Source organism: Centroberyx affinis, unplaced genomic scaffold, assembly GCF_046629955.1.
Source record: "Centroberyx affinis isolate AG114_WGS23_722 - 3 ecotype Tasmania unplaced genomic scaffold, CSIRO-AGI_Caff_v1 ptg003654l_1, whole genome shotgun sequence".
Classification (NCBI taxonomy): domain Eukaryota; kingdom Metazoa; phylum Chordata; class Actinopteri; order Beryciformes; family Berycidae; genus Centroberyx; species Centroberyx affinis.
In genome coordinates, this window is record NW_027281558.1 from 40,213 (window position 1) to 63,306 (window position 23,094).

The 23,094-nt window shown below is 44.8% G+C and overlaps 3 protein-coding genes across 4 annotated transcripts; 2 read left to right on the forward strand and 1 right to left on the reverse strand.

Moving 5' to 3' along the window:
* Nucleotides 1-352: 352 nt before the first annotated feature.
* Nucleotides 353-7,601, forward strand: LOC139661927 (transcription factor 20-like). Its single transcript, XM_071540511.1, has 5 exons — nucleotides 353-3,520; nucleotides 3,937-4,030; nucleotides 4,268-4,317; nucleotides 4,572-4,672; nucleotides 5,975-7,601. Exons 1-4 carry the CDS (start codon nucleotides 353-355, stop codon nucleotides 4,629-4,631), a joined length of 3,372 nt encoding a protein of 1,123 aa, XP_071396612.1. The 3' UTR covers nucleotides 4,632-4,672; nucleotides 5,975-7,601.
* Nucleotides 7,602-9,796: 2,195 nt separating this feature from the next.
* On the forward strand, nucleotides 9,797-14,130 carry LOC139661928 (germ cell-specific gene 1-like protein). Its single transcript, XM_071540512.1, has 5 exons — nucleotides 9,797-10,091; nucleotides 11,606-11,653; nucleotides 11,786-11,950; nucleotides 12,352-12,463; nucleotides 13,656-14,130. The coding sequence occupies exons 1-5, from the start codon at nucleotides 9,797-9,799 to the stop codon at nucleotides 14,128-14,130; spliced, it is 1,095 nt and encodes a 364-aa protein (XP_071396613.1).
* A 1,508-nt stretch (nucleotides 14,131-15,638) lies between these two features.
* Nucleotides 15,639-22,583, reverse strand: LOC139661924 (epithelial membrane protein 2-like). Of its 2 annotated transcripts, none has more exons than XM_071540507.1 (5): nucleotides 22,437-22,583; nucleotides 20,212-20,299; nucleotides 18,800-18,908; nucleotides 17,738-17,878; nucleotides 15,639-17,466 (listed from the first exon to the last, which is right to left on the reverse strand). In XM_071540507.1, exons 2-5 carry the CDS (start codon nucleotides 20,287-20,289, stop codon nucleotides 17,306-17,308), a joined length of 489 nt encoding a protein of 162 aa, XP_071396608.1. In that variant the 5' UTR covers nucleotides 20,290-20,299; nucleotides 22,437-22,583; the 3' UTR covers nucleotides 15,639-17,305. The 2 variants fall into 2 exon arrangements, with proteins under 2 accessions (XP_071396608.1, XP_071396609.1); XM_071540508.1 differs by having other exon boundaries at nucleotides 20,212-20,294; nucleotides 22,437-22,506.
* Nucleotides 22,584-23,094: the final 511 nt, after the last annotated feature.

Genomic DNA, 23,094 nt, shown 5'->3' on the forward strand with positions numbered 1-23,094 from the left:
TGTTCATTCATCTGTTGTTATGAATACTGACCCCTATAGGCGAGGTAATGTTGATATTACCCCCTTACCCCCTCATCCTACAAGCACTAATCCTTTATCTCCACCATCAAGGCATCAGGCCTATCTTCAAGGTGTTGATTTATCAACTGGACATGCCAGCAGTTTTCCTGGATATCGATATGGTGATACAAGAGAAGGCAATATGATGCCACGCAGCAACCCTCATTTTCCCTCCCATCATCCCTACCACAATTTATCCTCCCAGGCTCAATCCACAAATAAGCTTCAAATGTATCCTCACTCTCGCGGCCCTCCTCACCACCCCCATGACATAAATGACTGGGTAACAGCGATGAACAGACCATCCAAGGAGATGATGATGCAGCCTGGTTCCTCTCCAGGAAGACATAAACTCAGCCAATCAGAGCAGAGACAGAGACTGCTCTCCCAGACTGACATGCCCAATGAACAACATATAACCAAAACTCCACTTCCCCATCAAAGTGCTTACTATGATATGAAAGTGTGGGAGTCGACACACCCTGGAAGAGAAAGTGCTGGAATGATAGAGGGAGACCCCTACTACAGAACACAACCTCCTCCCCCTCCCCCTCCCCCTCCCCCTCCTCCTCCCCCTCCTCCTTCTGCTCCTACTCCTGCTCCTGTAGCTTCACACGGCCCTGCTCCTCTGCAAATGGCTCTAGCAGTTGGTCCAAATGCTGTTGAACCTGATGTCTCCAGAGGAGGTGTAGAGGAAGCTAAACATCCTCGTCCAGCTCCTGCATCCAACTCCACTAAGCCCCCTGCTGACATGAACTCTCTACCACAAGGGCAGCGTCAGACTAAAGCTGGGGTTACTGGAGATACAAATCCACTAATATTGAGAAGGAGAGTTCGTTCTTTTATCTCCCCTATCCCTGCCAAGAGGCAACTTCAGGATGGTTCTCAGCAGAGGGGTGCCACAAATTCACATCACTCCCCTGGGGCCCAGTCTGAGTCTAGCCATCACAATGAAGATGACTCATCTAGTTCTGATATCCCATGTCCCAGGCTCTCTTCCCCTTTGCCTGGAGAGAATGCCTATTCACAATCTCTATCTCCTTCGAGTGGTAAAACCAAGGTTTTGCCTCCCAGGAAGGGACGGGGTTTGAAACTGGAGGCAATAGTGCAGAAAATCACTCCAAATATTAAGAAGCCAACAGGCCACACTGATGTTGAGTCAAATCATTACCCAGGCTTCTCTCACTCAGAAATGTCACAGTTTAGTGATTCACAGGACCAAGACTTAGCACATTTCCCTAGAGTTGCAGGGGGAGATGATGGTTATATGGATGAAAGTCACTCCTTAAATGATATGATTCCCTTCAGAGGAGTGGATGAGACTGGGCCTTTACCTCCCTCTGCCTACCCCTGTGATCCTCATCAGACGTCCCAAGTTCTCAAACAACAAGACTTTGACTTTGGATTAGGGGCTGCTGTGGCGTCAGCGTCTGGCGACAAGGAGGACTTTGCTTTGCTAGGACCTTTGCCCCCTCCTCCGCCTCTTCCTCGCCCAGTCCAGGGTTCTCCACCTCCATCTTCATCTGCCCTGTCTGATATTCAACATTTCACCAACACTTATCAGCAGCTTGAGACGCGAAGAGGAGAGCAATCTGCTGCTAACCTTCTCAGACAGAAACTTCAAGAAACTGGCATGGGATTCGATGATTATCCTGGCAGTGACTACTATGGAACCACCCCACCCCACCATAGCCAGGCCCAGGGACACATGTTGAACAGACATCAGATGGCCTCTGGAAGGTCTGCTTTGTCACCACAAGATTCCAAACCACCAGAGAGTATTGTGCCTAAAGGCTATTTCCCATCTGGCAAGAAGAAGGGCAGGCCAGTTGGGAGTGTTAATAAACAAAAACGTGCCCAGAGCCAAGGCCAAACTCAGGCGCAGGTCCAAGCCCCGGCTCAGAACACAGCTCTGAGTGCTCCTTCAGCCCAACCTGCTACATCTCCAGTTGCTGCCACAACCCCACAGATAGTGCAAAGTACCAGTGGCACATCAGACTCCACAGCTCCTCCCCTGGCAGACTGTAACCCCCCCCCACCTCTGGCCCCACCCATTTTAACCCAGGTGGTGAAAGTGGATGCTGAGAGTGAGGACACACAGCCAGAGATTGAGGTCAAACCTTTGCGACGGAGACGCAGAGGTGTAAAAGATGAGAATGAGCCAGTTGAAGTAAGAGGAAGGCAGAGGAGGAGAAGGAGAGGAGGAGCAGTGGCGCCACCATCAGTGGCCAAAGATGACCCAGATATACCTTCAGGGGCAGGAGGAAGTCTGAGCACGAGTGGAGGATTCGTAGACCCAAAAAAGGGCCCGTTTGTTCCACATATACATGTGGAGAAAAAAATACCAGAGATTGGGGCAGTGTGCACCATAGTGAATGCTGAGGAGGAAAAGATGAAGGGAGAGCGTAGTACAGTCGGAGGGAAAGCAGGTGGCAGTGGAATCGATTCTCTCCTGACCTCAGCTCTTTCCTCTCAGTTATCTAGAAGAGACAGAGAAACAGAGAAAAGGGAGTCAGACGAGGTGGAAACCACCCTTCAGTCAGGAAAAGCACTTCCTTCATCTGGCTATGTTGTTTCAGGCCCTGTGATTACAGAGACCAATCATTCTGGCCGCCTGCTCTGCTGCCTGTGTCAGAAATGGGCAAATTATAAACATCTTGGAGATCTCTATGGACCTTACTATCCAGCTGAATATGCTGCAAAGCTTCCCAAGAACCAGCCCCAGGTCAGACAATGTCAAGTAACCACCGGAACAAATAAAACAGGACCAAATTCAGACACAATCTCAAATGTATTGAGCACTATCCAAGACACGCAAACACAGGATGCTCAGTTTTCCAAGCCGTCAACTGAGAGTGACTATCCCGTCAGCCTAGATACAAACCCTACATCGCCTACCACCACAGTTGGAACTGCCTCTCCAGCTGGCGGGGAGGAAATGATGATGTATATGGCTGGCAAGCTTGGTAACACCACCTCCTCCTCCTCCTCCTCCACCACCACCACTACCACCACCACCAGTAAACCAACATCTCTAACCTGGGATATGAATCTAGATATTCGACCTATCCCTGAGCTTAAAAGAGAGCCAGATCTTGAGAATGACCAGCAACAGCAACAGAAACCGCAACCGCAGCCACAGCCGACAGATGAAGCTCAACAGCGACCCCAGCACAGAAAGCTAACCTCACATCCACGCTTTAAAAGGAGGCACAAATCTAGTGAGGATTCCCCCAGAATGGTACCATCCAACAGTAAGGCCTCCCTGCCCTTCCAGCCCCCTCCCCCAGCCCTGGACTCCCTGGGGCCCTTGGCACAACTGGCCCAGCTGCCTCAGATGCCCATGGACCCAGAGGAGCTGTGGGTCCACGAAGGCTGTATAGTGTGGACCAGTGGAGTGTACCTTGTTAATGGGAGACTGTACGGCCTGCAGGAGGCACTAGATGGTGCCAGAGACACAGTGAGTGGCCTCTAAATGCTTTTGACTTGCTTTGTTGTGTGACAATTCAATTTTGTAGGTCATCATTTGACAATTAGTTGGTTATTATTGTGCTTTTGGTGGACCTAATGTTGACGGTAACCTTTATGAAGGGAATTGTTGAATTCTGGTTTTAACTGATGAGCAGTAATAGGTCAGTAGTAGGTATTATATTGTATGCATTATGAAGTCTTTTCACCATGCACACAGTGGTCATATTTTACTATATACTGCTACACAGTATGATATTAATAGAGTATGTGTTTATTGATTTTTATCGTCTTGCTACGCCCTTAGCAGTTCTTCACTGTCTAGTACAGTTTTGAGATGTATTGATTTTTTTCTTCTCACTTTTTCTGTGCTGCTCTTCTTTCTGTATTCCGTCCGTCTCTCCTCAGTGCTGCTCATATTGTGAGATGGTCGGCTCAACCCTCGGCTGCTACAGTAAAGGCTGCACACTCCGGTACCACTACCTGTGTGCTATTGAAGCGGGTGAGTGGATGCACAAAGTACAAGTGTACTATAAAAAGTGAGCTGATATATATGAATACTGAATACTACATTTCCCCATTATGGACATGTTGTGTCTTCGAAACGCAGCAGGCTAGCCAACTGTAAAACACATCAGTTTTATTCTGAAGCTGTAAGCATTGAGTATTTGCAGTGAGAGCAGTCTAGCCGAACTCTGTGTGCCAAACTCCGTATTGATATTTACTCTCCCCTTCCCAGATTGCTCTCTGAACGAAGATAACTTCTCACTGCGGTGTCCGAAGCACAAGGTAAAGAGGGAGAGGTTGGTTCTCATATCGTTTCTAGGGAAATTTCATTTTGTGTGACTCAATGAAAATCCTCTCTCTTTCTCATTTGCCACTTTAGTCCCTCACCACCCAATCACTGACTGAGCCGTTACGCTTCATTTCTTTCCATCTCTCCCTCTACCCCCACCCCCCACATCTCTCCTCTCTCGATTCCACTCTCCTCTCTCTCTCTTCTTTCTCTCTCTCTCTCTCTCTCTCTTGTCTTTTTTACCCAGTTTCCCCAGAGTAGCCGTCCAGCCAAGCCAGTGTACCTGGAGCAGTCAGAGAGAGGCTGAGAGAAACAGTGAGGAAGAAGAGACGGAGGAGTCTGGGAACTGTAAGTTCAGGCTCTGTTGTGTTTGTGTGTGTGTGTGTGTGTGTGTGCACGCTTGAGAGAGAAAAAGGGAGGGAATACTGGGTTTTTTAAATGATTTATCAGGTCAATATGGATCACATTCACAACATTAAGGATGTTCTCATAAACAGTTGATTTGTTTATTATTAGATGGGAGATTGGTTTCTCATAAACGGGCCCTGAGTAAATGAACAATTATTCTTTGCCCCAAGGCTGTTTATTGTTTTTATATGCAGACATTGCAAGCTCCAATTTAATTTCATGTAGCAATAAGATAAGAGCAACAGTAAGATTAACTTAATTGGTGCTTTATATAGTAATGGAAATTCATTTTTCCCCCACATATGTAGCTATCTAAGATATATAATGGGGTTCCTATGGTAATGTACCCGGAACAAAGGCATTTTTTCCCAGCCTGGAAAAGTTACGGCAAAATATTCTTGTGTGGAAATAGCTTTTTTTGGTCAAATATTGAGTGTCAAACTTGGCTGCTGGTAGCTCAAGGTATCTTGGAAGAATAGTTAGTATAATAACAAATTAGCAGATTTCATACTGTGTGCTCCAAGTGACAGTGTTATGTAGGCAGAATACGACAGAACATATATGCTGACACAAAAATGTGTAGGAGCCTTGTACACACACACACACACACACACACACACACACACCAGCCTCAGCTCAACATTCCCGTAGCAGGTACTTCAGTTCCTTGCTCAAGGGCATTTTGACAGTGCTGGTGTTCACCACAGATTAGCTTTGAGCAATTCTCCACCAGCTGCCAACGCTCAGTGCATATCCTTGTCTGGGACTGAACCAGTAGTGTGCCCAGATAGACGAGCGGTCTGCTGCCTCTACAGCCTACTTCTACTTCTCCTTTGCTCTCTGTCTCTCCCTCTGTGCTTTCGAACCGTCTGAATAAACTGCTTTTGCAAAGAAAAGAACAAAACAGTGATCTTCTGGCTATTGGTCCAATTTAAAATGATACCACATGGTGCCAAGTCAAAACATAGGAGGAGAAAAGGAGAAAAAATCAAATAAAAAAGAATATATATATATATATATATAATGATAGTTGTTGAAATGTGTTTTGATCTGACTTGACCAACACCCAGAGCTATGATATTTCCTAAGCCCTCATTTCAGTGCTGCACCACTCCTTGTGAAGGCTTTCTGTGTGAAAAACAGTTGTGCTATCTGTGAAAACTGTTCATTGCCTGTGTCAACACTGTGTAGACATCGGTGACGAGCCACTAACCCCAAATCCTTTGTGTCTCCTTCTCCTAGGTGAGGTTGGACAACAGAAGACTGAGAATTGTTTCTGAAGCAGCCCCCAAACACGACAGGACAGGACTGGCATCGGCTGGCTGACGGAAAGACTGACATCTGCGACAGAGAACAACAAAGGGGAATGTACAATTTCTCAACAGGAATCAACATAATTTACATTTAAGACAATGGAGAAAAGAAACATTTTTTCTAAGAGAATTATTGCTCTTTACTTTAAAACAGAAAAGAAAAAAAAAACATGGACAAAGCAACACGGGAACGGAGCTACAACAAAAGACTAAAAAAAAAAAAAAAAACTACAAAGACCTAAGTGGAATAAAATGAGACATCGGGAGCGACAGAGGAACTGAAAGGAGCGTTTTTCTGTAAAGAAGAAAAGAAACAAACTTCCTCTCTAGGCTTACTTTGAATTTCCTGAGACACCCTCAATCTGTTTTACTCTTGTTTAAATCATCTGTATTATCATTTTACCTGTTATGTTTTTTTTTTGTTTTTGTTTTTGTTTGTTTCAGATTTTTCCTTTGATTGTTTTGAATCGGAGCATTGGGAGCAAAGTTGGGGGTCAAACCCAGAAAAGGAAAAGGAGAGAATTTTAAGTATCTTCTTACAAGTAGTATTTTTATCATATAATGTTATGATGATCACTATTATTATTTTAGTCATCATTATTATTTTGTATCTTCATCAATATTTACTCATAGAAATGAAATGGATGTATCTCACTTTATACTCAGTCAACATATCATGAATTGGATTTTTTTTTTTTCTTCTTTTTGTTTTTTCCATTCCTGGAGAGGGAGGAGCCAGAGTGGCGTTGTTTGGAATGTCAGGGTCGAGTTGCCACAAAGACATTATTGCCTTGGAGGACGGACATCTGTTGCCTTTCAAAAGTCACGTGTGTGAATGAGGAGTGAGTGTGTGCGCAATTGAAAAATGTGGATCTGAGTCCTTGAGTCCATTTTGGTCCTTTTGAAAAGTGTTCTTATTTTTCATCCCTGGGGTTTTTACGGTACAGATAGTATTCATGAAAAACCAGATGGACACAGTCTTATTTTTCAAGTAAAAAAAAATAAAAAATGTTCATAACGTGCAAAGAGAAGGACAGAGCCCTTAAAAGGAGGAGATAACACTATGGACTAATGCATGCCTGCCATCTTTGACCATGCTGACTGGAAAAAGCCTAAGGACAGGACACATAGAGTTTGCATTGGGGTGGAACTGTGTACTGGGTGCACAAGTAGGTAAACCCTCCCCATGGTATGTTCTGCATAGGAAGTCACATTGGACTGGCGGGCGTCGGTGCTTCAGAAATTGACGAGACGTTTTTTTGGAATTGGAAATCTGTGGAGAGGATGTCATAAGAATGGCTGTGATTGGCCGACCGTACTGTCCAATGGGGAGTGAGCGTAAACCAAGTACTTCTGAATGGTTTCATTCTTCGGTGACACGACAGCGATTTGATCGGGAGATGCAAAATCCATTCAAAAAGACGCATTGCCATAAAATTTAAAAGTGAGTCGTACGTGGTGTTGTCTTTATCATTTTTTATTGTTATTCTTGTAAAAAAAAAAAAGTCAAGCTGAAAGAAGACAGTTACACTATCAAAACCATGCTGTACTAGAAACCTGTCAATATGTATATGAATTATGAATAACTTTAAAAATGCTTCAAGAATGCTCCTCTTCTTACTTATGAAACATGTTTGGGTTTTTTTTCCACTTTTGTTCCAAATCCACCTCAATTTTCCGCCTCCATTATTTTCATCTCATATTTTAATGTCCTAATTTCTTTTTTGCTTTTATTTGCCACAATCTCTGTCTCCCTCTCTCTCTCTCGCACACAGACTTTCATTCTCAATCCCCTTTCTGTCACACACATACACACATGCAAGCTCTTGTCTTTCTATTTATACACACGCACTCTTTCCCCCATCTTTCTTCTTCCTCTCTTTTCAGTCTGAGCATGATGCCATACCGACTCTTTCTCAGACTGTCTATAGAGGACAAGTTATGAGGATTGACCATATTCAACAACACATTCTCTTGAGTCTAAAAATCATCTTACCAGGTCGAGGCTTCTGTGTTGCTGTCAGTCTGCAGCTGAAAAAAACAAAACGTTTCAAACTGAAGGATTTCAATTGAAGAAGCCAGAGCAGGGACTGTCTAACAACAGAACCTCAGAACTGAAATGTCTGATTTATCTTTGTCAAGTAAAAGTTAAAGAAATGAGTTGGTCATTCAAGATGCAAGTTAAATTCTCAGATGTACATTCATGGTTCATTAGTTTTGTTGTATTCCTTGGAAACACTTGCAGCGAGTTATTTCTGCCACTTCTGGATAATATTAGATTTTCCTTGTAGCAATTGAAGCCATTAGTGTAATTGCTGCTGGCTCAGCGGTATCACCTTAGATTTGAATGTATCTTGCTGTTTTGATTTGGGACATGATGCCTTGTCATTATCCCACATTATCCCAATCTAAATCTCCTGTAATTCAACCTTGCACACCAAAGAAGAGCCCCCTCCTGTGGCGCCACCTCACCACTTCTCACAATCTTAAGTGGTTGTCATAGAGAATCAGCGTACACATACAGCTGAAGCCTAAACGGGCGGATTTGATGGATTCCACTTGGTCTGCACAATACAGTGTGTCTGCCGTGTTTTTTTTTTTGTTTTTTTTTTCACATTTCAAGGTGAAGTTGATTTTCAGACTCAAAAGATAGACTGCTGCACGCACTCAGAGCTGGGCAGCATTGGAAGAGAGAGAGAGAGAGAGAGAGAGAGAGAGCGAGAGGGTGGGGGGGAGGGGGGTAAAGAGGAGAGGAGATGAATGGAATAGATAGATCATGAGTCTAGGATCGAAAATGAGAACAGATGGAATAGAGTTGTCTGTTTTGGATTTAGTGTTGTGCGGATGGATTAAAGAAGAGGAGGGTGGGTGTGTGTGTGTGTGTGTGTGTGTGTGGGATCTGGACACACTCCCACCGTCTCACTGACCGCCGGGCCGGATCATAAAGAGTGACGGTCGCACTCCTCACAGAGGTCACAGAGTGTCGGCCAAAACCCTCCATCACTCTCCCGCTATCCGATGAAGAGAGGGAACCGGGCGGAGGAGCAGGGAGGAACGCACCGACCGTCTTCCACTGTTACTCAATGAGGAACTGAGGACAAAGTGAGAAATAAGAGAGGCTGAAGGAGGTGAGTGCTTTTTTTTTTTTTTTTTTTCCTCTCCCCCCTCGTTCAAATTAAATTCGCCGCTTGACGTCAAGTGTGCCGGGGGGGATTGGTTTGAGAATCTGTCTCCTGGAGAGCTTCCACGGTGACAGCAATTTTCACCCATTTCCTCTGATTTACCCATCTGTCTTCCCAGCAATTACCATGGGTGTACTGACTTTCTGTCAAAGTCTTCTTTATTCTTTTAAATGTGATTAGCCATGTAAAACCGCTGGCTGCCCCCCCCTCCCCCACACACACACACCTTCCCTTTAAAAAAAAAAAACCTCACTAATCATCATCAGCTGCTTCTCCTTGGAAACAAATAAATTCTGTTTTTTCTACTGTATTTTTAGTGACATGCAAGAATGGAAGTGTAGCTAAAGTCAATCACAAATGGAGAGCAATGAGGTTTTCTCTCAATTTCTTGCCTTTCTACCATTTAATATGTAGGGATGAAGTGCTGACATGCTGCTCTCCGTGGACATTAATGGACATTTTGTTGTTAGGAGTTGCCATGTTTGACCTCCTCTCCCTCATATCTCCCTCTCCCACCAGCCCCAGTCTTCCCCCTCTCTCTCTCTCTCCCCCCCCTCCCACTCCGCATCATGGCGTTCCTGCAGCAGATGCGCTCCCCGCGTCTCTCCTTCATCCAGACGGTGCTGTCTCTCCTCCTGGGCGGCCTGGCCCTCACCTCCTCCTACTGGTGCGTGGGGAAACAGAAGGTGCCCAAGCCGCTGTGCTCGGCCACCAAGCACAGCAACTGCATCCCCGTCCCGGGCGTGTCCAACTCGTCCAGCATGCACTTCTCCTGGGAGACCGGGGACGACCGCTTCGTCTTCCCCACCTTCCACACCGGCCTGTTCGTGAGCTGCGAGGAGAACATCTACACCGACGCCTGGGGTGAGGAAGAGGGGGGAGAGGGAGAAGTAGGAGGGAAAGAGGAGAGATTTGGAGGGGTGGAACGCATTATGAATAAATCTTTAATTGGCATGTTGGAGGTGGAAGAGCTCTTCATTTCAGTCAGTTCAGTTCTGCCTAACAGGAGTACAGGGGTCTAGGCCACACACACACACAATTGAATGGCAGGTTATGAAAGGTATCCCCCTTTTTAACCGTAGAAGACAAAAATGTGCAGGAAAATAATTTATCTGTCCACTCATTGCTGGAAATTCAAATTGCCCTCTGATCACAAAGGAAGGCCAAAGGATGATGTTCCACAGTTTCATTCAAAAGAGAAAAAATGCCTTTTAATTTAAATTAGTAGAGGGCATTTTTTTGACTTGGACACAAATATTTATATGCCCAATTCAAGGTGGTAGGGAAAATGAAGAGCAGAGTAACACAATAAGATGATCAACATTGGGTTTGCTGAGAAGGATTAAGAAAATGAAGAAATGAAAGAACATTGGATGCATAAAAGGAATTAAACCGAGGTACTGATAGAAGTGTTTCAGACCATATAGCGATGCTTACACAATCACACACAACTAGTTATTCTATGGGATTTGTGAGTAAGCCCCTGGTCATATGGGCTGATGAGGTTATGACTGGCTGTGTAGAGAGGATAGTCCCAAGGTGAGATGAGGATCCACACATAAACAAGAAGAGAAACATATTGTGTCATAACTATGGGACTAGTGGGACAGACAATGAAATGGGTCATAAGAGGAGAGGAAATCCAAGGTGAGGATATGAATTGAGGTCTCAGGTGTGTGAGTGTATGTGATTGTGCGTGTGTGTGTCTGTGTGCGTGTGTGTGTGTGTGTACGCTCAAGCCCCAAAGAGGATTATCATCAGTGTGTGTTCTGCTCGTGGAGATTTAGACTTCAACAGCATGACTCAATTATGGATTAGAAACCCAGAGAGAGAAAGGTTAATAGGATTCAAAAACGTTGGCCGGGTTTTCACTGTCCTGTTTGCAGCTGATTTGCTGCTGATTGTAAGGTTTGTGTTTGCATAATACTGAAGCTCCAGCCAACAGTTTCAACAGAGGTTTTCTGAGTCGAGTCGGGGCAGCTCGCTCGTTTTCTACCTCCGCTGTTAATTTCGGGTCAATTATACAAATCGATCAGCGTTTGCAATTAACTGTTGCGATACAATCGTTTTTCATTTGCGGTGAAAACAGCAGTGAAAGCAGTAACCGACTTGTCTGGGCCTGGCGCTCTAAGTCTGCCTCTGCTAAAGGGCTAAAAGAACTGTGATTTTTCTTGTTGATAGATTAATGAAAGTCTTTTCAATGGAGTGTGCCAAATATTGACAAAACAGGCCATAACTTTTTCTTTGGCATTTTTAAACAAGTAGATACAGCCTGCATCTGTCTAGCATTGATGCTGCAGGATCTTTTATTTTATTTATTATCAGTATTAAGTAAGTAAGATTGATAATTAAACTTAAACTTGTCTTCCGATTACCAGAGGAAAAGTGTCGTGGGTTTCACACTTTGACCCCAGGATCTGAAAAAGGTAAATGGACTCTTAGTTTGTCACTTGATTGATTGATTTCCATACCGACACGCTGCACTGTGCCTGTCTTGTATGCTCCCACACCTCTGAACCTCTCTCTGTGCTCCCTGCCCTCTGCTCCCTCCTCCCCAGCGATGATGTGGCTGTCACTGTCGATGGAGATCATGTATGTGGGCCTGCTGTTCGTCAGCTGTGTGCTGCTGTCTGTGCAGTTGTGTCTCAGTGCCTGGTTTCCCTCCACACAGCGCTGGGGCCAGCTGCTCAATGCCTTCGCCGCTGTCTTCACTGTCCTGGGAGGTGCGGTACAGTAAAACTCACTATCCCCTATAATTTAAGCTGTAGGCCGGTTTCCCAAAAAACAGTAGGAACCATTATGTTTCTATCATGCCCTGTATCCTATGGTGAGTCACTATAGTATTTGTAGTATTAACCTTTTCTGAGCAATTTTTCAGGTTCATGAAGCAAAATGTATCATGATATGATTTTAGGCTACTAACCTACTACCCTACATAATTTATTCAGTCTACTTAATATTGCAAAGACTTTGGCAGCAAAACAAAAGTGGCCAGTAGTTTTAGATACCAGTTTCCTAAATAATTTGGGTAACTATTTTAATCCTCACATGACCCAGTTTTGCTCCCTGACCTAATCTTTGGAAACCGCTGCCCCAGAGCAAATGTTTGTCTCTGTGTTGGCAGGTCTGCTTGGGATGGTGGCTCACATGATGTTCATGCAGGTGTTCCAGACCACCGCCTCCATGGGACCAGAAGACTTCAAACCTCACAGCTACGGCTACTCCTGGGCGTTCTAGTGAGTTCACTAACACACACACACACTGATTCAGACGGTGTAAAGCTACATGGATTTTAGCAGCTTGAGATCTGCATGCTTGAGCTGTTCCTATTCAGACTTGGACTGTTCGATGTACGCGCCGAGGATTTTGGTTGTGCATTTGTTGCACATGGGTCTATCAAAGCCTCGGCTTCTTTGTCCTTCCCACTGGCATGGTGGGAAAACGGTCCGTGGACTTTTCTCTTTTCATGTCTTTCTGCTGAGTCAGTGACTTTAAATCCCACACACTTTTAATTCAGCTTGGATTAGGATGATGGCTCATAAAAATTGAATTGATAACATGCCCTTGGGTCAGTAAATGGACAAAAACATAATAAAATATTAGTTACAAAATCTGAAATATTTAGGCTTTACCACATTTTAGCCTTGAATCTTTTTTATATCAGAAATAAGTTCCATCCATTCATCCACAATGCATCACAAATTATCTTTATGTCAAAAGGATGAGTTTCTTGAAGACAACTGCATTGTACTTATGTAAACTGATGTTTGCCTCACATATGAGAATATTTAAGGAATGTTGTCTTTTTTCAGATCCTATGAAGCTGTATTTCTGGGCCCATTTTGTTATTTGGGGGTGTATTTTCTTATTTCTGCAAATAGCTGGCCAAATGTAGACACAGTTGAGATATTTCCAGTGCAGCTACAATAGAGTTTGAGAGCAGAAAAAAATTTCAACTAGATGTATCTAACTCATCAACAACAAAAATACGCCAGGTTTTGGTCCCTCAGTCCTTCAGAATCAAAGAGCAAGCGCTTCTGTCTAGACATTTTGCACCGATGTTCAACAATCATACAGCGAGAAATCCATTGCAGAAGAGGCAGACAGACCAATTTCTCCACCGACAGCAGCTTTATTAGACCAGAATGCAATTCAGCCACGAGACGTGTGTTTTGAGTAAGTAGCGCGGCCGCTATCGCCGGCGCTCTCGCTCTCTCCACCTACACATATAACTAACAGCTGAATGATCAGCCTTTCAAGCTATTTCTATGCCCCATACGCTTGAGAGCAACAAGTTTATGCCCTTTCTCTGGAGTTTGGTTAAAGTCGTACTAGGAATCAGCAGCTGAAGTCGAAGTGGATGAGGTAAATTAGAAGTGTTTTTGTTCTGATGCCCTTCCTCTTTCTCTCCTCGTCGCTCTGCCTCAGCGTTGCCTGGCTGGCCTTCACCATCTGCATGGCGGCCGGCGTCTCCACCCTCAACAACTACACCAAGAAGGTCCTGATGGTGGGACCCAGGCGTAACTCCGACCTCAACCCCTGCAGCTTCAACTTTGTGGGTCTCCTGCCCCCGGCCCCCTACTACACCCCCCCGAACCCGGCCATCACCCTAGCCTGCCCCCAGTCCCCCCCGCGCATCTCCCACTTGTCTCCCTACTACGAGCCCCCCCCCCAGCCGTCGCCCTTGCCGCCCCGGTCAGCCCCGAGGCTCACCCACTCCCACTCCCTCCCTCTCCCCCGAACGGACTCCTTCCCTCCGCCCCCCTCCCACCCGGCGCCCGCGTCCCCCTTCCACCGCCTGTCCCTCCCCTCCCCCTCCATCTCCGTCCACCGGCCCGTCCCGGGACACCAAGACACCCTCTCCCCCCATTACAAGCCAGAAGAGGACAACAGCCCACTTTGACTGTAGAGTGACACTGACTGCTGGATATCTTTCAATCAGAGGTGTGACCGAGTCCCAATTCAGTCTCAAGTCTTGAGGCACAAGTCCCAAGTCAAGTCCCAAGTCTAAATGTAGATTACCAAGTCAAGTCAGAACAAGAGTAAGAGTCCAGTATCAATTTAATATCTGAAAGAAAACAAAGCATCTAGATCTTTTCAATGCAATATGGTTTTAATAGGATAAAACCTTGGTAAGAGCATCATGAGTTTGATTTGTATAATATGTTTCAACAAATTCAGAAATTAGAATTGTAATTCAGTCGTCTGGTGGAACAAATCTCATCACTTTCAATCTAAGTCATTTACCCGCCTCTGCTTTCAATGACTAGAGGAACTCTGCCCTGCATCCATCTTGGCAGTGCGATTTACTCTTTGTCATAGCCTTTGTTCAGCAGCAGACAGGCTACTGAGTGATCATAACATTAGCAACACCCATTCGTTCATGAAATTAAACCCAGTGGTAAAAGCTCTGATCTCTTATTCATTCCACTTTAATTAGGAAGGGGAGATGCAGCCTTGAGCCTCAAGACAATCGTGACAAAGGGGATGAAACTCAAAATATTAGGCAAGTCTAATGTTTTGCACACTGAAAATAGTTCAGAAATGCCTCATAATTCCCTCAGGCACAATCTTCTATTTTCAGACTTCAAATGCCATTAATCTAAATTGAAATGTTCTAGTAAAAGCAGACGCCTGGTTTCAGCATTTACACATTAAATACATTTCATAGACTACATATTTGCAATGATGTTAGCTGTTGGAAACATATCAAAATGGACTTGTATGGTTTTTGTCTGACGGCTTCAAATGGGAAAAAACATTCCAAAATGGTATCCACCTTTTGAAAAGTGAAACCTACTCTAACAAAGTGATCGATAGCACGAAATTAAAACAAATTATGGTGCTTTTTGAAGCGTAGCTGGTAAATTAAGTCCTTCGCTGACAAAATGACACTTTTGCAGACTGGATCCTCTTACAGGTACTGAATGATGATGTTTGGTTATGATTTTTTTTTTTAGTAGAACACTTGGGTCACATTCTAAACAGTTATGGTGTTTTTACAAACTTTTTCAGTTTTTAACTAACTCACTTTTCATTTGAAGATAACTATGTTGAGTTCAGAATGATATTACCTATTAGTTTAGTTGGGGTCTCTTTTTAATTCAGTCTATTTCAATAAATGCACAGTATGTCTGTCTCCAACAATTGTCATGTGGCTTTCGAGCACCACTGATGTCAATAAAGACTTTTGATAATAGTTTGATCTTTTCAGTATCTGGACCTGGCTTGATCGATGCGTTTGGCTGCGGTCAGGAGAAAAATGTCGCTCTACCACTGAGAGATTTGTACCATTGTACAGAATCTAATTTTCAGCATGGTGTCTCATCCTCTAACAACCCATTCTGTTTCTCCAAACCTGTCCTCCTACTCCTAATCGTGACGAATGGAGATGAGCACAAAACAACTGAATAATTGGATGTAAATCAAGTTTTAATATAGTACAAATCATAATCATTGTCATTCATAATGAGAAATAATGGTAACAAAAATAAAACAGCATTAGACATACAGAGCATTATGGGAAACAAAACATATTTACACATTATGTCTCGCGCTTGGAGATTCGAGGCTCTTTCTGTCACTCTGCTGGGTGTTGATCTGAGGAAGACAGATGGTTCTGTCTGAAAGAAGTGTGAAGGTGTGATGTGTAATGGAGCTGGATTTACAGAGCGGCAAGACGTTTGATTTATTTTGCATTGTGCCAGTGACAAAATGTGACTTTCATACATAGCTGGGTGTGATTCAAAAGGAGCAGTGGTCAGCTCTGAAATAATATTCTGTTCCCTGCATATAGCTAGATAGTCATTATTTTTTTATTCTCACGACTCTGGAGTTCATTACTCTGGTAATTGAGGGTTCAACTGAGTGTAAACTGAACGATTTCAATGTTGGGTGCGATGACTAATCCATGAATTTAAATCATATCAAACTCAAACTCCCTCGTATGCCCTCCTGGAAACCTAAAGGCTGTAGAAATTCCACTAACCACCAAACAAAAGTTCTCTTAAGTTAAACAAACAAGCTTCCACTTTATATCGATTGTCACTACAACAATGTAGCATAATAGTGTCTGGGCAGGTTGAGAGCCATTACAGTGTTAAGTATGTAGTATAATTTGGAATTGTACTTCTAAAGTAAAACCTGTTTGATGTCTCACCTAAACCCAATTCATTAGAAAACAAACTCAATCACATTATATTATTGATTTCACACTTATATCACACTAATATATACATATATCATTGCATAATCTTCTTAGATTACACACTGATCTACAATATGTGAGATACAAATTACTATTTTTTTTTTTTATTTCAAACAGGTACAACTTTACAAAGTACAATCACAACGTATATAGACTCTGTTTAATTAGTGACACATTACATGAAGTAAGACCGGAGCGGATATATGAAATAACGTTCATGGGGCTAACAATAAAATAATGAAAATAATGAATACAAAAACAATAAACTCTCCCCTTTTATCCAACACTCATTTCCAAACCTAAATGTACATGACAAAAAAACAACAAACAAATCCAAAACAAAACAAAACAAAAAAAAGACAACAGCCTTTAACGTTGAACCTGCTTTTTGGTTTAAGCAAGTGACAATGATAGATCTTAATTTATCGGAGCACCTTTGTAAGCACTAAGGTCATCAACAAAAATACCCTCAATACTTGGATGCCTTCAAGAAATCCAGCCCAAACTCTGGGTTGAAAAATCGCACACTCAAATACATCTGTGATTGATTGAGCTCGCCTGTTACTACAGAAATAAGTGTGAAACCCTGACTATCTGGCAGCAGGCTCAACCAAGCACCCCGAGTATTTGAGAGAATCCTTACTTACATTTAAACCCATGGCTGATGTATCTACGGCTGAATTTACACCAGCAGCTCAAATCTGTATTTTTCTTCAACTTTGTCACAGGTCCTTTCATTGCTATCCAAAACACATATCGAAAAAACTAGCCAATCAGAACGCGCCACGTTCACTACGTAAACAAAACCAGATTTTCGCCGAGAGAGTAGATCCAGCCGGGGGATTTGGGGGCTAGCATGTGAGTTGCCTTCTCACGCGGTTTTCTTGCGTAGGACGAAGTAAATGATGGAGGAGATGAACGTGAGCGCGAAGGAGATCCACGCCAGGATGAAGCAGTGGCCGTACCAGCCGTCGCTCTCGTTGATGTGGAAGCGGTCTGTGTAGATGGAGGCTGCGATCATGATGCACAGGCCTGCAGCGAAGGGAGGGGTGAGGGTGTGAGTTGAGCGATCACAGAGAAGGAGAGGTATAGCGGCAGATAGAGCCACGGAGACACAGAAACAGGGCAGAAGAGAGACAGAGAGGAAGAAATAGGAGAGACAGGGACACACACACAGAGCGGGGAAGAGAGGCGAGGAAGCGGAGAGACAAGACAGAAAGGTAGAGGAAGAAAGTCTACCATGAGAAAGAGAAAGGGATGGCAGTACAGGTGGTGTGGAGGAAGAAGCGTGGATAACACTCACAGGCGAGGAGCTGGAAGACGCCGGAGAGGGTGAACCTCTGCCCTTTGCTCAGGGTGAAGAGCTGGGCCACGAACACGAAGATGCCCAGGATGGAGAATATACACGCGAGCACCGAGCTGGCCTGCACCGCCTGGAGGTACTCTGCAGGTGGAGCCAGAGAGAGAGAGCGAGAGAGAGAGAGAGAGAGAGAGAGAGAGAGAGAGGGAATATGGGTGGGGTAGGGGAGGGTGTGAGGGTTATTGAATATGTGCTAAACACCACACTTGACACACCCAGAGAACAGTGCGGTGACACGGTGTGCCTCTCAAGAATCCGGTCAGACAAACGCAATGGATGAATGGCAGGAATGTCACTGGCGCCCAGACATGCCAAGCGTTCTAGGATTTCAAAACATGCAACAGTATGGTTTTGGGCTGCAGCGATCGGTCAACAACGGGCATTTTTTATCACTTTCTACCTCAATTTTTGCAATTTTTGTCTTTTTTTTTTGTCCCCGGTTGAATTATATGCATGCTTCCTGGGAGGATACGCAAAAATGACCGGCATAAAATGACTCAAGAGTGCCGCTGTGACATCGAATGCCACCGTTCATGTACAGGGCTTTATTTTCATATCACCTGAGGATTTGCACTACGTGATCTACAGCCCCACACCTAACCTCCTAACATTCCCCCAGATCTAACCGCTCCTTCTCCTCTGCTGACTCTCAGATGTTGCTTTTGTTCCGTGGTGCTGATTGAGAAATACAGAGCTCACTAGAAAGCGCGTGAATTAATCAAGCCAGTGATAGACAGACTCACGCAGGCCGGTTTGATGCCAGGCTGACAGTGACTGACAGCTGTTTCAGAGAGAAACTCTACCAAAGTCCCACTGTGTGGCAGAAAATCGACACTGAAGGAACGCTTTGTTTTTGCTGGATGAACGTTGGGATGAGCTGATGTTTTTTTAGATAGAAATTCAAAATCGTTTTCCACACTTTTTATTGAAAAGTAAATATGACTTTGAGGTCGTTATTAGCATGGCAACAGGTTTTCCTCACTTTCCTCACTGTGTGTAACTCACCCTGGGGGTAGGGATGTCCTGAGGGGAGGTCGGTGTAGTTCCACACTCCATTTGTTAGTATCCACCGGGCCCAGACATCAGTGGACGAGATGTCAGTTATCCACCAGGCCTGAGGGGAAAGGACACACACACTTATTATTAAAGCTTTTACACCGGCAAAATAGGTCTGTCATATATTCATTTAATTCCTGTTTCACACTGTTCCAATTTTAGTATATGTGCTACCGGAGTAACACCTGTTTCACACTGTTCCATTGCTTTTTTTAATCCATTTTTAAAAGGTGCTATATCAATAAAGTTATTATCATTATTATTCACATTAATAGTAGTAGTAGTAGCAGTAGCATTAGTAGTAGTAGCAGTATTAGCATTAGTATTTATCTCCATTCATAAAAACTTGATGCTCAATAAGTTCACTTTTACAATCATACAATGAAGGAACCACCGAGGGTTTGTGGTTTCTCAAACACATATTACAGGAAAGATCATTCATTCAACTTTATTTGCAAGTTAATTCAAATCATTCAAACCAACAACTTTATTCAAATCTGATCACATACAGCGGTTCTGGGAAAGGATCTTTTATGCAGAGTTAGGGTTAGGGGGAGGGCATTGTATAAATATGACAAACCCTGTTAAAACACAGGTAAAAGAAAAGGAATTCATCAGCGCTAGGGCCAAAATGCGGAGAATTCAAATGAAGGGTGAGGGGATGGGGGTTGTAAAACTAGTTTCCGGAGCTTTCGGAGAGAGAACAGAGTGTGTGTGTGTTTATGAGTGTCCTCGCGGCCCTGTGTTGTGACACGCAGCTGGACGAGCTCCAGGCGGAGGGACGGCAGTCAGCGGCTGGAATGCACTTCCGAGGCTCACTGCGGCATGCCGACGCTCTCGCTCAGCTATGCGGCGCTCACATGTAGGAATCTGACATGTGTACGTGTGCGTGTATGTGCAGGCACGCCGTCTGACGCCTCGCCTGCGACCCGCGCAGACGCACGACCCTGTGGCCGAGTCGCCTGTCACCTGGCGATGTCAAATATGTGGCCCTGGAAAGCAAAGCGGGACCGTTGACAGAGGAGGACCGAGGGCCTCCGCTGATGAAAGGGAGACGAGCAGTCAATCACTCGTCTGTCTTGACTCTTTTCCTCCTTCCCCTCCTATCTGCATGCTACAGATGCGGCCTCACACACACACACACACACATAACTCTTCGGTGTTGTGCTATTGTAACACTCAAAGTGGGGAGGAAGTGGGAGATAATGCGGGGGCAATTAGGCCCTGAGGGCTTCCATGTAAAGGGGGCTCCAAGTGCATGTGTGTACACCTGCTGTATGTGTGTGTGTGTGGGGGGAGGGGGGGGCAGAAGACTCTAAAGCAATTAAAAGGCAGTAAATTCAAGCGAGAGTCTTACTTACATTGTCAATGGTTGCCACCAGGAGGAGGATGATGCCTACGATGTGAAGGCCAAAGATGGCAGCTAGGAGAACCAGCATGATGACTGTTCTGCAGAGAGAGAGAGAGAGAGAGAGAGAGAGAGGTACAAAGAGAAAATTGAAAACTTGTTAAACCACTTTCCACCCTTTATTATACAGGGTGAACATAACCAGAAGGCCAAACAGACGCACACACACACACACACACACACACACACACACACACCAAACTGTCAGGGCCACAGCTAATGCGAGTGGAGCGAATCAAATGAAATGTGGCCGACAACAAAGGCTTGAGTCAAGTTTTTTGCGAGCTGGTGTCAGAAAGGCCGGCGTTAATGACAGCACCAGGACAGACACACACACACATCCGCGTGGACTCGCACACACTCTCTCTCTCTCTCTCTCTCACACACACACACATACATCTGCATAAACACACAATCACTCATACAGAGCAACGGGGCCAGAATCTGGCACCCACTCAGGGCGTGGCTTCACAACTTCTAATTACTCTGAGTTACAGCTATAAACTACAGCTAACGCGCTCCCAGGCAAATGCAATGACTGCAAATGGAATGCAAGACAATGTACACAGCGAGGATCGGGAGGGGGACGAACGTGTGTGTGTGTGTGTGTGCGTGTGTGTGTGTGTTTGCGGAGAGAGCAATCAGCAGAGGTAGATACGTCTATCCTGGGGAAAACAGACAGGTAGAGAGAGGGAAAGAGCATGAAAGAGGGAAGTTGTTGAGTTGCAGATGAGTTGGGGCTTGTCTTGAGCTCCCATGAAACCCGCCACTCCTTAAAATAACTGTAGAGAATACCTGCTATTCCCTCACCTAGCCGGCCCACACCCGATTCCCCCTGCTTTCTAATAAATGCGCGCACACACACACACACACACACAGAAAAAAACTCATCAACACCTATTTACCCGCCATTTAAAAGACAGCAAATACAGTAAAATACCAGCAAAAAAAAAACCTCTTTCCACTGTTCTTTAGGTTTGGCATTGTTTTGGTGTCATGAGCCTTTCAGTGAATGAATTACCATCATTCTTCTTCAGTGAGCCCTTACTCCTCTACAGGTGGTTCTGCCTGGAGATATCACTTCATATTTGCTCAGTATTTTTCTTATTTGTATGTAAATCATTGGGGGTTTAATTCATGTGTAGTTGTGTCTAGTAGAGAGGGTTTAACCGGGCGTGAAACGGAGGAGGAAGCACATCTGGAATGTGCTGGTTCTCTCTCCGGTAAAGGAGTGGTCAAGGGCTGGGTCCACTCACACACGCATGCTCGCTCGCTCTCTCTCTCTCTTTTACGCACACACAGATACTGTATACACACACAGGGAGCGCCATGGGGCACGCCGACACATATGTGAGCACGCCTGATACATCCCCAGGTGTTTCCCACCTTACATCTGCTCCAAACAGTCCTAATGAGGAACAAGTACTCCGCTGTGGAGTTTGCAAATATTTGTTCTGTATAATTTCTGCTCAAAGCGCTGACAGCGCAAATAAAGATCTAGAAGTTCAGCCACACAGCCAAACCTTAACTCCTGGGTTAGGCAAACACTGTGAGTGAAGGTAAATTCTCCGCAGTCGGACGCTTTAATTGAAGCCATAATTGCGGAAGACTTTGATCAAAGCATGATCTCCTCCAAACTCATGTCTTTTCCCCCCAGAAAACAAGGCGTGTCGGCCGCTCGCTCCAGGCCCTCAGATCTGGCCCGGATGTGGCATAATTCCATTACACAAAATAGAATACATATGGTTGAGGCTGCGTTGGGGAATTTTTTTACCAATTCAAGCAGCGAGGCCAGTCCTGCGCCTTTTTCAGAATGTCAAATCTAAAATGTTCACTTCAATACCCCAACCGCTGAAGGACCTGAGCACATTCTGTACAGCAGCCTCACCTGGAGCCCGGAATTCCTCAGAGTGGGAAGCTCATTAGAGAATACAGTTGCCTGTGAAGGTGAACAGGTATTTGGGAGGCACACACACACACACACACACACACACACACACAAACACACCTGCCTGTGCCTTCTTTCCCATTAACATCCACTTATCCTAAAAAAAATGTAAATAAAAACTGCAGCTCTGCTCTTCTTTTGCTTACCCATTCAAATACCACACAGCAATCTGCTCAAGCACTTAAAGAGAAGTTGGAAATGTTGAGGAAGAAGAAGAAGCTTTGACTTACTATTGGATGGCTGTCTGTCTCTGGAAGCCTAATTCCTGCTGCTCTCAAGGTTACAAATTTGAGACTCGGTCTAAATGCACAAACACTCGCAACTACCCGTCCGCCCACTTTTACCCTGCCCTCTTTCTGAGTCCACACCCCAGACAAGCCTCTTGCTTGCTCTATCACATAATCTCTCTCTCTCTCTCTACTCCTTGCTCTCTCTCCCTGTCCCACCCTCCCTCTCTCTTTTCTCTCTCTGTCTCCATCACACACACACACACACACACACAAAGCCTCCCACTCCAAAACAGCCCACTGTTTCGACAACTTAGTGGGCAGCCGATAGATTTTCCCTTGCGCTTGGTGTGTCATGTCTTTGTCACTCAGCTGATGTTGGCGATTTTCTCCGGGTGTACGGCCGATGACTCACTGCTGTTTGAGTCGGGGAACTCCCACAACACTGGACATTGACAATAATTCTACGCACGCTGCCATGGAGACCGACTGCAGCCCGGCCCAATCGCAATCACATTGTTTCTGGTGTATATATATAAACACACAGTCACTCACACACACACACACACACGCACAAACAAGACGAGGGTGTAGAGTTTCTTCCTCATCCCCACCCTCTCTCCTTTTCCCGCTCTGCCGCTCAGGAAGGATTTTCAGGATG